The sequence below is a fragment of the Talpa europaea genome (genome assembly GCF_964194135.1).
Source record: "Talpa europaea genome assembly, chromosome: 14".
NCBI classification, from domain to species: Eukaryota; Metazoa; Chordata; class Mammalia; order Eulipotyphla; family Talpidae; genus Talpa; species Talpa europaea.
Window position 1 is genome coordinate 26,502,185 of NC_140082.1, and position 16,646 is coordinate 26,518,830.

Here is a 16,646-nt window from a genome sequence, read left to right on the forward strand (position 1 = left end):
TTCTTGAAATACATAGGACCCCATTTCTAAAAATTTATAGTATAAGATCACTAAGTAGTTGTTTTAATCTCTGGATATCCTTTTTATGTCTGGAGATTTCTTTATATAAACTTGAATAGTGGATTATCATTTTTTCATCTCCAGAAATCTTGTATTATGTTGCAAGAAGAAAAGCAGTTTCATTCTTTTTTTCTTCATTTATCCTGTCCTTGTGATATTTTTCATGTTGCAGATATTTGAGGAGAAGATACTTAAAATTACATTTTTCATTTTGAGATGAGGTACTACTTGATTTTGACATTATATCAAACTGGTCCAATGAAATGACTACAGTTATTCCAAAATAATTCTGATAAATGGCATGAATAGGTTTCCATTTGTGCTACATATTACTTTTTAAAAATTTATTTTTTAAAAGATTTATTTATGCATACAAGAGCTGGGGTACAGGGGTGAGAGGATTCACCAGAGACAGAGTGGGGAACAGAACAGGCAGATTGACCAAAGTACACTGCTGAGGGAAGTAGTGGGTGAGTCAGGAGAGGTCTGCTGTGCCATGTGGGTTGCTCCCTGGCCTGCCGGGGGATCGAACTCATGCTGCAGAGGCTGCAGGAGGCTTCATAAGTTGCATCCTAACCCAATGCACCACCAGGGAGGCCCTGTCCAAAAAATATTTAATGATAAAATTAACTATAAATTATAGTCATTATAAATCCCTATTTATATCTTAATTGAGATCAAAATTGTCACAGTGTGTGGTTTTATCTCCAAAGAGAAGTTCCTAAAAATATTTTGAATTTTAATATATTATTTAGTATCATTTGGTATGTTATTTATAATTCGTACCCCATTTTGAGTATTATTAATAATGATTTAAATGGACATTATTCTTTTGATAATAACTTGCTACATTATTTTGTATGATTTATTGTTTGTCTTAGAACCAGAAAATGTTTCTGATGAGATTAATTTTCAGTTTCATTATGAAAATAGATGAGATGCAGCATGATATATTAGAAAGGGAGCCACACTATGAATCAAAAGACATGAGCTTAATTCTTTGTTCATCAACTTACAATACAATATTGAGCGAGTTGTTTATCTTCTCAAAACTCTTACTTTTGTCATTCATACAAAAGGGGTTAATATCATGGGAATAATTGTCTCTCAAATTATGGGGCCTTGTATATATTTTTTAACCTGAAAACCAACTATAAATGTAAATTTATGGAAAGTATGATGTGATTTAGAGCATTTTACTTTACAAAGGCAACTTTTATAGAGACACTCTTATCCCACTATGTAAGCCCACAAGTGTAGCATACATGTGATTTTTCCTGGTCAGATGGGCTGGTCATGTCAGCCATCCTCCGACTTCACAAATTGTTATGGTATTGTGCCATCTTCTCCATTAATTTACAAACTAATTCTATCTAAACAAAGACAGTGACCCTTGAATGGCGGATGGATGCCAAGTATCAAGAGCACTGGCGTGGTAGAAGGGATTAATAAAACTGTAATTAAACTGTACTACAACCTATGAGAGGAAGGGGCAGCTGAATAACCCCTGCCAGTTCTGTCCATGTCGCCCACAAGTGGCATGATTTTATCTTTTTTGATCGCTGAGTAGTATTTCATAGTGTATATGCACCACATCTTCTTAATCCACTTATCTGTTCTGGGGTATTTAGGTTGTTTCCATATTTGGACATTGTAAATAATTTATACCACCTTATTTCAGAAGAAGGTTAGAAGGCTAAAATGAATTGTTTATGAGTGTTCTTTAAAAGACTTATGTTTGTTTAGTAATGTGTGAGATCTCTATTTTCTAATTTCATTGACATTTGACTTTTAGGTATTCAGAGAATGACTATCTTCAGATTATCACAAATATACAGAACTGTCCATGGAAGCGACAATCAGAAGAATATGAGAATTTTAGGTAAAAAACTTCTTCATAAATACTATGAGATAAAAATGTTTTGTACATTTGCTTTGTAGGGAAAATAAGCAGCATGTTGTTACAAAGGAAAATAGAAAGAACCAACTGACAATCAGGGTCATTTAATTCTAGGGCTGTCTCAGGAGGCACATGGCACTCCATCTCCAGATTTTACATAGAAATTTGTATGTGTAAGCACACTACTTGGAATTAATGTAAAAATCTCAAGTTCAAAACAGAGTTTTTGGTATACATTTTAAAAGCATTTTAGAAAATATTGCTATTTCTTTGTACCATTTGTATTTGACATTTATTTATTTGTTTTATAAATAAAATGTAGTAATAATCAGGGCATTAGAAAAACAGATGCGGAAAAAATCACCCACAATCTTATTACTTTAGGATAAAAACTGTGTTCCTTTCTGCATATTCACTTCCAATTTTTCTCAGTAGATTTTTAACACAAGCAACATTCAGGAGTGTGAGTTGTTTCAGGTAATCACCTGGGGAGAAGCCATCAACCTGTTAAGACCAGGTTATCAGTTGATGATTATAGAGCTGTCTTCTCTGCTAGGATAACTTGGAACCCAGCCAGACAGAAATCAATTGTGTTAAAACAACATGCTGTGGGGGTACATGAATACTTGCACCCCTGCTTAACTATTTCATTTCCAGGATAGTTTATGCTACACAGTCTGCCACAGACTGAATGTGTCCACTCAAAAATCTTAAACTGAAAACCTAATCCCTAAAGTAGAGGGTATCTGGAGGTGGGGTCTGACCTTACAATACAGACCCTAGGGACATCACACTGCTTCCACCATCTGAGAACACAGCAAAATGGCTCTTTAAAAATCAGGAGCCAAATCTGCTGGTACCTTGATCTTGGATTTCTCAGCCTCCAGAACTGTGAAAATAACTGTTGTTTATAAGCCACCCAGACTATGATTTTCTGATATAGCAGTCTGACCAGACTAAGACTCAGTCCTACTTAAGAGTAGTTTTGGGAGATCCTAGTGATAGAGACACCATATATAAAGGTGCATGGGAAATTGTAACCTAAGTGATCACAGGGTCAATAAGTGTAAAAGAATCTGATGTTGAGAAGCCCTTCTACACTTGCAGATAGGCAAAAAAGGATGGAGATATTGAGATATTGAGCTACTGAAAATCAATCCAAGATAATTAGCTAAAAAGACTAGATAGTGACACCAATAATCAAAGTAGGGATTAAAGAGTTCCTACCTGTGACAGTAAAGATGATTTAGACCATGCCTCATGGGCATAATACAAATAGAACAAACTATACTAAATACCTGTTTGAGGGCATTGGCAATATACCAAGGCAGGGAGAATTTATAGGACCAAGATCCAGGAGGAAAGCTAAGGTACACGAGCCCTGCACTTGGAGCTGCTTTTTCTCACAGCGGACTTTCGGAATGTAAATGCAGAAGCATGGCTAAAAGGCAGGAAGCTAAGCGCTTCTAGCAATCAAATTGCTAGAAAAGACCAGTTCTCTAAAAAACTGAAGCCCAAATTTGAGTCATTTCCATCCTCAATTGGATTTAGATCTGCCCTTAGCCAAGATGCCCGCCGATAAAAACAAAAGTAAATCCTCTCTGGAAGAAGGTAATCTCATTTTGAGTCTTAAATGATGTAATTTTCACACACAATGTCCGACTCAATTAAAAAAAAGAATTGTCTTTAAAGGTTTTTCCTTTCTCTTTCCCTCTTTAAAAAAAAAAAAAAATCAGGAGTCTTTTTAAATCCAAAGCTGCATGAGAGTCACTGCTGCAAATTATGATGAATAGAAGCTGTATAGATGGATGGAAAGCAGACAGAATAGCCATTTTTCCCTAGTACCACACTGGTATAAAAAGTGCATCAGTAATCATGATGATCACCCGATGGCCTATCTGTCACTTCAGGGCCAATCCAGTAAACATCTGGGACAATAACACTTGCTGTTTGTTGTCGTTTGAGACAATATTCTTGGTGACATTTATTGATTTACTTGACCATTGTAATGTTCTTTTTATGACATATAAACTAAATTATATAAACCCTTAATAGACATACAATTGAATCATAATAAATGATCCATATTTGTAAGTTTTTCTTAATATAGCTGCTCACATGTGGGGAGTTTCTGGATTATTTATAATGCTGGTATTATAGAAAGTTCCCCTATTATTAAAGATGTCATGTAGCTAATAGTTTCCATTTTATTTATGTACAGCATTTTATACCAAATTGAGGAAAAGTGAAATGTGAGCTTTAAAAAGGTGGTAATATTCTTTGACCAGAATATAAAAGTTACATTAAATTTAGAATTACATGAGCAAGTAAATATATTCTAAATCCAGCTGCAATATGATAGTTGAAGCTTCCCAAAATTGACTCCTAGGAATTAGTTAAAAATTATAAGACTTCTCTGGCCATGTGACCTTAACATAAGAGAACTTTTCAGTTATTTTGAACAAATATGCCGCTTGGTAGCAAAGGAGATAAATTTGATTTATCAATAAATGTTCACTTATGGTGTATTACATCAAAACACAGTAGACTCCTTTCAAAAAAACACTGAATATTTAGTATTTAGTGTCAAATGTGTGATTTTTGCAGCTACCAGACTATATCAATGCATGATCATTGTAGGATATAATTTCTTGGAATATTTTGTGGGAAGAGCAAGGATTTGAGCTGTAACTCTGAGGATGATTAGAAAGGGAGGGAGAGACAAATACAGGCATGTCAGACCAGGAATAAACATGAGTATGTTTCAGCACCAATTTGATAGGAGCGGTGAACTTGTACAGAGGGTACTTGGGATAAAGGTGATAACTTTATCACAGTGTGGACCTGTTGATGTACCAGGCTTTGATCATCTCCAGGTTTTCTGTCAAAACCAGGATCCCAATAGAGATCTTCCTAGCAAGGGAATTACATGATGAATGTATTATTTTATGAACATATTCAGTCAGTCAAATGTTACAATGACCTCAAATGAATTGAGGTTTTTTTTTTTATATAAAGATTTATTTATTCATGCACGCAAGAGCTGGGATACAGGCCAGAGATGTGGGGGTTGGGGGGTGGTGAGAGGATCCACCAGAGACAGAGAGGGGAACAGAACAGGCAGACTGACTGAAATACACTGCTGAGGGGAGCAACGGGTGAGACAGGAGAGGTCTGCTTCACCATGTGGGTAGCTCTCTGGCTGGGGATTGAACTCGTGCTGCAGAGGCTGCGGATTGCTTCATAGTGCAGTGCTTAACCCCCTGTGCCACCAGGGAGGCCCGAATTGAGCTCTTAAGTAGAGTAGACTAAAGGAAATAGTGCATTTAGGATCTGATTGTAGGCAGGTGACTGTAGAATGATGAAGATTTAAAACCTCAAAGGTAACTATCAAAATATAAGGGAAGAGACACTCGACTGTGAGCTCCTGAGGGGCATGGCAGATTTTATTTATCTTTGTATCTCCAGGCCCAGTATGTGGCGACTAAATAGCTATAGCAGACATGACTGAGGATTGGTAGGAATTAGTTCCTTGTTGATTCCTAGTTTTCAATTGAAGAAGAAAAACAAAGCACCAAAAACAAATGAGAAATTTTGTGTCTGATTGATTGGAATCATAGTAATTCTACTGACAAATACAAACATTTCAAAGGGAAGTTGCTTTCAAGATGGTAAGTCTATATTGGACAGGCTGTGTCTGAGCTGACATTGGGACATCCAAATGCAGAAGATGTTTCCTTGGTCTAAGATAAATATCAGTGTTAAGATAAAATGGACCCTCCCCCCATTAAGGTAAGTACAGTTTAAATCTAGCTTCTGTAAAAATGATGGCCCTTTATGGGTGCCTTGATGGTGGGTGTGTCGTGGTGACATGCAATCTGAAGAGGTGTGATCTTATACCTTTGAGTCATACAGTTTTGTAACCAGAGTTACCTCAATAAAATGAAAAATAGGAAGAAATATGACCCTCTGAAATTCTGTCTTCTCAGAAATCTTCCCTCACTACTACTTAACAGTATTTGCTCTCTTTATATAATTCTTAACCTTTTATTCATCTAGCACCTAATTGTGAATCTGACACCTTTTAGCTTGAGCTTTGCATCCCTAACTTCTCCTCAGCCTTTATCTGGAAACGTCTGAGGTCCACTTCAGTGGTTCCATGAAGTTAGTGATATTATGTATAAAATTTTGTACATGTTTCTGGGAAAAAGATCCCTAACTTTTCTCAGATTCTCAGGGAGTCTAGGATCCCAGAGAGGATGAAAATATTTCTAAGAACTCTTTGGACCTGAGGCTCTGTTTGCTTTGGGATTTTTATTAACTTCCCTGTGAGCATAGTTATCATCTGAGAGTTTTCCCTCCCAGACATCCTAATTGGTGTTTCTGTGAGATTCTAGTTGAACCTAAAAAGAGATTTAAATTAAAGTTGAGCATGTCCTACCTCCTGCTTTTTCTCGGCCTCTAATTTCATTACATATAGCTAGGAATATAGCTAAGTGTGCTGTCCACCTTCTGTTTTTAAAATCATTAATTAATTCTCTTGGTTTTAAAATCATTAATTGATTCTCTTATTAAAATGTTTCCCCTAAGCACAAGGCAATCCACATACAATAATCTGTGGAAAATCTATCAGAAAATGAGCTGAAGAAATTATGGTTCTTTACATCCTCTCTCATTTTTAGAAACTGAGATGCATTATCATCTGCTTAAACAGTACTGTTAAACGTACTGCTTAAACATCTGCTTAAACATACTGCTTAAACATCTGCTTAAACGTACTGTTCAGATATTTGAGAAAAACACCAAGATGCTGAAACTTAAACACGATATGAAACATCCTCTTCCCTTTCCCCACTTGCTATATTGCACCCTTGAAAGCTCCTTTGTGACGCTCCAGACTTCTTGGAAGCAGGTTTGATCCCAGTAGAAGATCTTAGAACATCAATAATTAGTCTTAAGTTCCCTAGTTAGCTTTCATGTAATAACTGTCTTAGCTTTCCTCTGTCAGTTAACTTAAAAGAACTGTATTAAATTGTGTAATCAATTACTGAAAACTAATGGATATACAAACAACAGTTCTTAATTTTCATTTAAGTTTCATTTTCTCTCATAAACACTCATACTATGATTTTGTTTAGTTACCTTTGTACTCTCTAATACCATCGATTTCTTTGTATGGCCTCCTGTTTCATTGATGTGAACTTGAATCCAGAATAATTGGATATTATCAATCACATATTTGCTGAAAACTTGGGGGCAGAAAACAATCCTATTATACAAATGCACACTTCAAGGTTCTCACAAAGGAGAGTGTGAAATGGATTTTGTTTTACATGTAAAACGTATTTTGTACCTGATTACTTTGATACAGATAACTATTACTGATAACAATTTTATTAAATCTTAAATTATCCCCTCAGGTTTTATGAGATTAAAATTCTTTGCACAGAATTTGTGTTGGATATGTAAGAACAAACTCCAATGCTATATTAGCACATTAATTGATCTTTCCAAAAAATGGGTTGTATAAAACAGCCAGTGTGTTGATTTCATTTTTATTTTAGTGCCTTAGAAAAAAATACAATGTTAAACTAAATAAACTTATGTAGCATACCACATTTGGTAGGTTTTGACTACATGACATTTACATAATTAACCCAGTGCTGTTTAATGTTTTACATTTGTGAAAGAATATATAAATTCTGCAAATAAAACATGTGGTTAAATTAATCAATGTTTTTAGAGAAAGTATAGAATGGAGCAATGAAACTTGCTTTAACTAACAAAGTTTTCAGTTGTCTCCTGAAATATTTCTTCAAAAACAGCTATGGTTGATTTTGGATAGCATTTCATGAGGTTATACTTTCCTTCATTCAGTCAACACTTACTGAACATGGTTATGTCCCAGACATTTGTTTTGTTGTACAGATTTCTTGGAGAGAAGCAAAAATCATCTTATTTGGGGCTTCTTTTGATTATGCCAAACCATGTTTATTTTTCTGAGCTCCTGATCCCTTCCTCCTCACACTCTTTAAATGTTTACGCTTTATGATTCACATGGGGTTGACATGATGATGACTCAAAGCGATACATATTTTTTTTTTAATTTAAGAAGATGTGTATACTTTATGATAGGTGTTTTGGGTCAGTTGTCAGAGTGAAAAAGCTTCTTTTCCTTGTTTCCTCTGCATCGAGACCATTTTTCATTGTTAATATCCTGTCATATCATCTTCCATTTGTCATGCCACATAGCATGCCCGTTAGAGAAGTAACAAAACCCTCACCATGCCATTACTCTTGCTGTATTTAATAATAGGAACTGGCTCTTATACATTTAAGGACTAGTGCCACTCTTAGTTTTCAGAATATAAACTTTGCCATAAAAATGCATCCAACCACATGGAATTTGCTTGATCTTTTATATTTTATTTCAAAACTTATCTCCCAAGCTGTCCTCAGTATTAACAGTGTTGTTTTATGCTATCTTATAAGCCTATTTCTAGACTGTCATGCCCTTCAACTCTGCTCCTTACTACATTTCAATGTCTTCATTGGTTCATTCCATTGTTGAAACACAAGTACGATGTCCTGTATACAGCTCTTCAGTGTTTCTGTGTCTTCTCTTCTGAATTTACATTTCAGTTAATTTCCTGCTTTTTGGTTTGGTAATCATGTTCTTTTATAACTTATTTTACCCCCATTTAGTTCTTATAGTCTACTCAAACATATGAGCTCATCTTTCATAAAATTAAAAATATTGGTGCCCACATTAGCTAATAATGGGAAAATTCAGTTATCCAAATTGCTGACTGAATTTGGACTTTATTCTTTCTTCTTAGACTGAAATTTTTGTTAATCCTGTATTGAATATGGGATCATATAACCTTCCTGAACTTTTCTTTGACTGCCAGGTTATGAAACAGAGCTTTATGTGTGGGATGCATAGATAGATGAACCTTCAGCAAAATTGCAAAGTATGTGAAATTTTCATTTATTTATTTTTTAATTTCATGTGTATTTCAACATCCACTCAGTTTCAGGTACCTTATATCAGGCATCTTGTCCCCCCCTCCCTTTTTTCATTTTCTACAAATTGTCCTACCTCCTTCTTCATTTATCTCTTGCTTCTCAATGCAATGCCTCAATGACCCAGTGGCTAGGAACCATGTCAAGTTTCCACGTTCCAAATTTTCTCTCTCATTCTTCCTCAAGTCTCTATTTTCTCTATGCCAGACCTCCATTGACATGCAATGTACAAGTTCACGTTAAGATGTGAATGATTAATGGATTGGATCTAGAAGGAAAGGAAGCAAATGAATGCATAATGAGGGCTCAATGCATGCCACATGCAGTGAGCTGCTCATTTGATCACATTTAACCTGCACAGCAATTTGTGAATTTTGTGATACAATTTTGTTAATAAGTGAATTGAAAACTAATAAATAGTCTGCCTGCCTCGTAGGCAGTTTTTCTTGGATTTCCCACTGTCATGTCAGATTCAACATGGAAAACACTCTATGGTTTAATTCATTGTCCCTTGGCTTGGTCAAAATCTTACCTGCAGGGCCTCCCCTCGTGGCACAGCGGTTGAGCACTGGGCTGCAAGGCTGCCCGCAGCCTCTGAAGCACTGGTTCGTTCCCTGGCCACTGGTGAGGGTCCCACAAAAAAAAAAAAAATCTTACCTGCAGCGAATTGTGCAGGTCAAAAATCCAAATGACATTGATTAGAGCTTCCCCTAATCTCCCAGATCCAATCAGCCCAACTGCATCATTCTATTTCATTTATATCTTTGCAATCTATTTTTCTTTACCTCTCCTGATAGTATTATGTAGGATGGATTGCATTATAGTTTCCTTTGCCACTTTCCCTACTGTGTAGTTTTTTTTTTTTAACGCAATTTTTTTATTTTATTTTATTATTTTTTTAAAGATTTATTCATTTATTTATACAAGCACTGGGTACAGTCAAAAGTGCGGGAGGGTAAGAGAATTCGCCAGAGCCAGAGCAGGAAGCAGAACAGGCAGAGTGATGAAATACACTGCTGAGGGGAGCAGCGGGCGGCAGGAGAGGTCTGCCATACCATGTGGGACTCTCGCCCGGTGGCTGGGGATCGAACCGGCGCTGCAGAGGCTGTGGGCAGCTTCGCAACCCAGCGCTCAACCACTGCACGACTGGGGAGGCCCCCTACTGTGTAGTTTTCATCCAGTGCAGTCTTTCCCTGCAACTACATCACTCCACCATACACGATCATTTATGTGAACTGCTCCCAACTACTCACCACCACCAAAATCACTTACAGGAATGATAACAAAGCCCTTTGTGGTCTGGCCTGCTTATCTCTTCAAGTTTCTTTCTTACTGCTATTCCTACTGTGCTCTTATGTCGATCACTTGCTATTTTCTCTTTTAAATTTTAGCCATATTAGTGAGTATGAAGTGGTATCTCATTGTGCTTTGGATTTGCATTTCCTTAATGATTACAAATGTTGAGTATTTTTCATGGGCTTTTTGTATATTTTCTTTGGAGCACTTCATTCCTTTTTTTTTTACTGTCAAATAAAAAAAGATATGCCATATTTTGTTTATCATTCATTAATAATAAACACTTGATTTGTTTCCAGTTTTTGGTTATTATGAATATTATTACTATGGACATTTAGGGGTTTTTTTGGTGAATATATTTTATAATTTCTCTTGTATAAACCTAGCAGTGGAATTGATGGGTTACATGGTAATTTTAGGTTTAACATTTTGATAAATAGCCCATCAATGGGCTATTTGTATATTTTCTTTGGAGAAACATCTTTTCCAATCTTTTACCTTTTTTAAAGATTTATTTATTTATGCATACAAGAGCTGGGGTGTAGGCCAGAGTTGCAGAGGGTGAGAGGATTCACCAGAGACAGAGTGGGGAGCAGAACAGGCTGATTGACTGAAATACACTGCTGAGGGGAGCAGCAGGCAAGAAAGGAGAGGTCTACTGAGCCATGTGGGTCAGCTCCCTGGCCAGGGATCAATCTCGTGCTGCAGTGGCAGCAGAATGCTTCATAGTGGTGAGACTCAACCCCTTGTGCCACCAGGGAGACCCCCTTTTGCTTATTTTATTTTTTTGTTGTTGTTGTTTGGTATGGGGTGTCTTGAGGAAAGTTGGGACTGGAGAATGACAGGACAGATTTTGCATTTTGAATTCACCTTCTAGTTTACTGGGGGGTTAAAGAGAAATAATTAGCTAGAGAACAATTGGGTAGTCTTGATAGAAGATGAAGCACCGCACTATGAAGCAATCTGCAATCCCTTTTGCTTATTTTAAATTAGACTCATTTTATAGTTAAATTGTAAAAGTTCTTTTAGATTTTAGATGTAAGTTTCTTATCTGATATTCAGTTTGAAAATAGTATCTCCAATATCATTTCCACTTTTTTGACAGTATCTTTTGAAGACCAAAACTTGTACATTTTAATCACAAATGTACTTATTTTTCTTTTGCCCTTGTGCTGTTGATATTATATTTAAGAAGCCATTCCCTGGCCCAGGGTCATGAAAATGACCTTGAAGTATTATCCTTTGAAGTATTACTCCTTGAAATATTGTCCTTGAAGAATTTATGTTTAGATCTATGAATTAATTTCAATTATTTTTTTTTTGTATATGGTATGAGGTAGGGACCTAGCTTCATATCCAGTTGTCCCAACTAGATATTATTTTTTTTTGAGGGAAATAAAATAATAATCTTTTCTTTCTTGAATTATCTTGGCAGCCTTGTCAAAAGTCAATTTATAAAAAGCGTAAGGGTTTATTTCTGGACTCTTAGTTTTATTTCATTGATTTGTCTATTCTTTTGCCAGCATATCACACAGTGTTGATTACTGTACCCTTGCATTGACTTTTGAAATTGAAAAGTGTGAGCACTATTCTGTATCATACATTTTCAGTTAACCTTGAAAGGATATAGTTTTCTAAAAGTGAAAGTGCAAGTGCCTCCATTCTTTTTGTCCCTTTAGATACAGTAGTCAATTTTGAACAGTTCCTCTTTTCCATTCACTTCTTATTCTTCCGTTCATTGCAACCCTTACATATTCATATTTATTGACAATTTGGCTTTGTAATCAGGTTTCTCTATTCCTGTCCCTCTTTCAGGGATCACATTAGTTGTTTCATTCATGTATTTTAATAGCATGTGCAAATCTAGCCAGTATGTTTTGGTCATTATTTAGATATACTGCTTTACTGTCCAATCATTGCTTGTTTGTCTCTAACATCATCCAGTGGAGTAGTTTTGTTACTATGTAAATATAAAGATGAAATCTCAGTGGGAAACTGAAGGAAATTATAGGGATTAAGAGGTTGGAAGAAGCAGCATAAGGATGGAAAAGTATGATACCAAGATTATCTGCAGTCTCATAATAGCCACATCCAAGGCATACAGCAAATAAAATATTTAAGGATTTAAGGATTTAAGGATTTAAGGTTGCAGTCTTAGCTCTGTGAGTGCCTGACCAGTGATTCTGAAGAAATCTCTAGTTCCCTGTTTTCTCTTCTGTACAGTAAGGATCATTTCTGAGATCACAACCAGCTTCAAGTTCGGTAATTATCTTCCTCCTCCTCCCTCAGAGGAGCCCCTTAGGATGTGGCAGGGTGTGTATCTCATTGAATATTAAGAGGAATGTAGTGTTCCCAAGCTGACCATACATAGCAAAGCAAATTTTTATGAGTATTTTTACATATGTAAATGTAACTACTACATGCTATGTATTTTTGATGTTTCTCTCTTATCTTAGTGTAATAAGATACAGCCCTCTCCCAAACCTTTAGTATACATGATGACAGGTGACATATATGCAAAGTTAGATGACTAACGATAAAATATGGTTTATGGCATAAAAAGATAGATTTATGTTAAGACTTAGAGGAAGTCTGGATCCCTGAAAAATGGAGATGTAAAGGAAGGTTTCATGAAGGAGGGAAAGGAGGCTCGTGGAGTCTTCAAGAAGGACTGTAGAAGAACAGGAAGAATTCATACAGGAGGAGAGAAAGGTTTGGGTGTTGACAAGTGTCTGCAGAGCCATTACAAAGTCTCAGAAAGAGGACTAGTAAACCATTTGCGGGAGACTGATGTCATACTCTGTAGGAGTTTAGATTGTCTTATAAGTGATGTGAAGTAATTCAAGGTTAAATATAGGCATCATATTTATAATGCTAAACAACAACTCTACTTAGTTCCTGGAGGTGATTTCACTATATTTGTTTTACCCATTTAATACCATAAAGAGGTAGAGTTATGGAGAGTTTGGTGGAATTTTCTAAGGTGTCACCATTAGTGAATGTGGGAACTAGGCATCTAATCTCAAAACAGTTTCCATTGCCCACTGTCATACATATAAAAAAATTTAGGGTGATTAATCTGGTAATTGCAAGCAAAATGAGTAACAGAAGGGCTTTTACTGCAGTAAGCCAGGTGTGACATAATGAAGGCTCAGTCTAAGGATCCCAACAGAGCATTCTGGAAGAGAGACACTGGGCTGAAGTGGGACAGGGTATGCTCAACAGTTCCAGAGAAAAGGAAAAGTGGCAAGATGATGGATAACGTTAGGCTTCTGCATTATAATTTGATAATGTTTTTTAGTTTTCTAAAGCCATGAGTCTGATTCTGTATCCAACAGGATTTATTAAGGACAATCACTGGTGTCTGACTTCCCAATTCTAAATGTTTGGAACCTAAACATTTAGACCTAACCATTTTGCAACAGAGCCAGAAATTTGAAAATAAAATTTCTTTGGGTGATTAGGGTCATGAATGAACCCTGAACCAGGGATTCCTATCCTTTCTTCCATCTTCACTCTCAGTGTGATGCCAACCGAAGGGCCACACAAATTACTAACAGATTCCCTCTGGGTTACTGGAATTTTCCCAGTGTTCTGGGAGCTAACTCAATCTTGTGGATGACTCTACTTTAACTTAGGCACAAACATGTTGCTAACTAGAAGCTGGTGTCTATTTTAAACTCTTAATTCTTTTCGTCTTTTGGGGCTGAAACAAAATGTTTTCATGCCTCAGAATTCATAGATCAGTATTCTTAATAACAAACTATTCCTTTAGCTTGCAACATGGATTCCTTGGAAACCTACTCATTTTAAAAATCAGTCTTTTAACAATTAACATACTATCTTGATTTTATTTTTCAATTCATTGCATACACACTCAAAGATGCTTTCTCCTCTACTATCCAGCCATATTCTGGAAAGAGTTGTCCATATACTATCTTCCACCTACATCTTTAACACTGATCCTGTCATCAGCAACAGCACACATGCCAGATCCAAAAGACATTTTCAATTTGCATTTTGTTCAATGTCTTACCTTTACCAGTATTTTGAAATTATAGATGATTCTTATACTTGATTTCTTTGTTTTCTATTTGTTCTTTCAGCTCCTTCCTCCTCATCTACATATCAGTCCTTCCTCAAGTTTTGTTTGTATTTCAGAAACCTCTTTCTCTAGAACAAGGAAATGTCTGCTGACATATTGCACACAATCAATCAGGACTGACTATTATTGGGTGCAATTTGTTTGCTTCCCCATTATCTCTCCATTGGACTATTACCATCACCTTCACCTGGTTATCATGTACCATGCTGGTGTCTTCATCTTTTCTCTACACAATAACTGGATTGATTTTTTAAAAATGGAAATTGGACTACCATTTATGGTCACGATTCCCTTCTATCACTCTCACTCTTACTCATATCTTTTGGGAATCTATTGTTCTTTTTATTACATTGAAAACAAAAGCTCAAGGCCTGACCACTCTCTACTTCTCTGGCCTCACCGCACAACACACCTCTCCTTGGTTCTTTTTTCTATCTTGGTCTTTTACATCATTATATGTACTGTGCTTACTTTAGCCACAGATCTTGGACAACACTATCCTTTCTCTATCCTTTGCTACTCCTAGTTAATGTGTGCTAATCCTTCATATCACAAATCAGACATCCCTTCTTCAAGGAATACCTTCCCTGAATGACCTGCTGCTGTACTTCAATGAGATTCTCCTTCATAACTGATCACAACTATGCATTTCCACTTTGTGCTTGTGATTAATTTATAGACCTACTTAATCTGTGATCCATACACTTTATAGAGTATGAAACAATGACAGAGACATGCTTTCATCCAAAGGAACCCAGAATCTTTTTAAATAGTTTTACAAGTAGGTCCAGACTCAGAGTTTGAATAAGGATTTGGAAAGAATAGTCAGTTTTCTGGGTTCAGGATCAGAGACTATCTCAGGTTGACTTCAAGCATCTTATTTTTGACATTTTTTTGTTTATTTTCCATTGCCTTTTATTTTAAGTCTGTCTCCTCCAAGTGTGGCTGAGTTCCCACTAGAACATCTTAAAGGAAGTGTTTTGCTTTTGACAGGAGGCATTTGTAAAAGGTGAAAAATTTATGTGAGCTGAAAAGAAAATAGAGTATACCAGAAGGCATTTGGTAGTTGGTTATTTGTGGATTTAGCATTATTTTTATTAGACTAAACCACTTCTCCTAGCCAGCCTCTTTTATCATAAAAAGGACATAATATCATTGAGTTTTTAATGAATATTTCCCTATGTGAAATGCTCAAAAAGAATCTGTTATATGATACTATCTCAATACATGATCACTATTATTATTATTAAACTGGTAAGAACAGATGCTATGCTTGATCTTAGACAAAAGGCTGAGAAGCAATAATAAATTATTATTATCAGTTTAACATTTTCCTAGCATACAATTAATATTTTTTCTAAAAGTAGTTGGCATCTGTAATAAAGATAGCAAGGCCATGAGTAACAATAAAACTATAATAGTTTTCATCCCAAGCCTCTGCCTAGAGAAACATGTAAACATTGATAAGCCCCAGTTTTGCCTTTGTGGTGTATTTCATATGGATTATGCCACATTTTTGAAAAGGACCAATCAGGGAGGTGACCCACATGGCACAGCAGACCTCTCCTGTCTCGCCCGCTACTCCCCTCAGCAGTGTATTTCAGTAGATCTTCCTATTCTGCTCCCCACTCTGTTTCTGGTAAATCCTCTCACTCCCTACACCTCTGGCCTGTACCCCAGTTCTTGTATGCATAAATAAATAAATCTTTAAAAAATAAATAAAATGTTCAAAAAAAAAGAAAAGGGCTACGCTTCCTATTCAGTTTGTTCTGTTTGAACATTCTTCGATCTTTTCACCATGGAAAATAGGTCACAGAGAGCAGAAACCATTAATCGTTAACATTATAGGTTTACAAACTTCCAGTGCATTATTTGCAATAGTAAAGGAGTTAACTTGGTATAAGTCTGCAGCTTGTCATTTGCTTTCAAGAGACAATCTAGTCAAATCACTTTGTTAAGTTAAAGATTATGCTCTAAGGCCTGACTACCATTAACTATGAGTCGCCTGAAAATCTATCAACCCGATTATAGACAGAATGAAAAGTTACACATCGCCCTTTCTTCAGATTGTTTAGCCCCCAGATGGAACTAAATAAGGGCTGACAAGCTCAGGGTAGAACTGAATAATTCTCCGCTTGGTCAAGCCTGAGGGCAGAGATGAAAAGTCAGGACATGGAGGGAAGCCAGAGGCCAAAAGGGGATTATGAGGACAGTTCCCAGAGGCCATAAAGAAATAGGAGCTGAGTCTGGGGCTGAAGC

At 36.2% G+C, this 16,646-nt stretch overlaps 1 protein-coding gene across 1 annotated transcript in view; it reads left to right on the plus strand.

The window, feature by feature from the left end:
* The window catches only part of ST8SIA6 (ST8 alpha-N-acetyl-neuraminide alpha-2,8-sialyltransferase 6), a gene marked incomplete at both ends in the record, with an annotated part of 100,305 nt that overhangs the window by 62,908 nt on the left and 20,751 nt on the right, over positions 1 to 16,646 (plus strand). Inside the window, one exon of the mRNA XM_084254235.1 lies at positions 1,856 to 1,942. Coding sequence (XP_084110361.1) covers positions 1,856 to 1,942 — 87 coding nt within the window. The remainder of the gene's footprint in view (positions 1 to 1,855; positions 1,943 to 16,646) is intronic.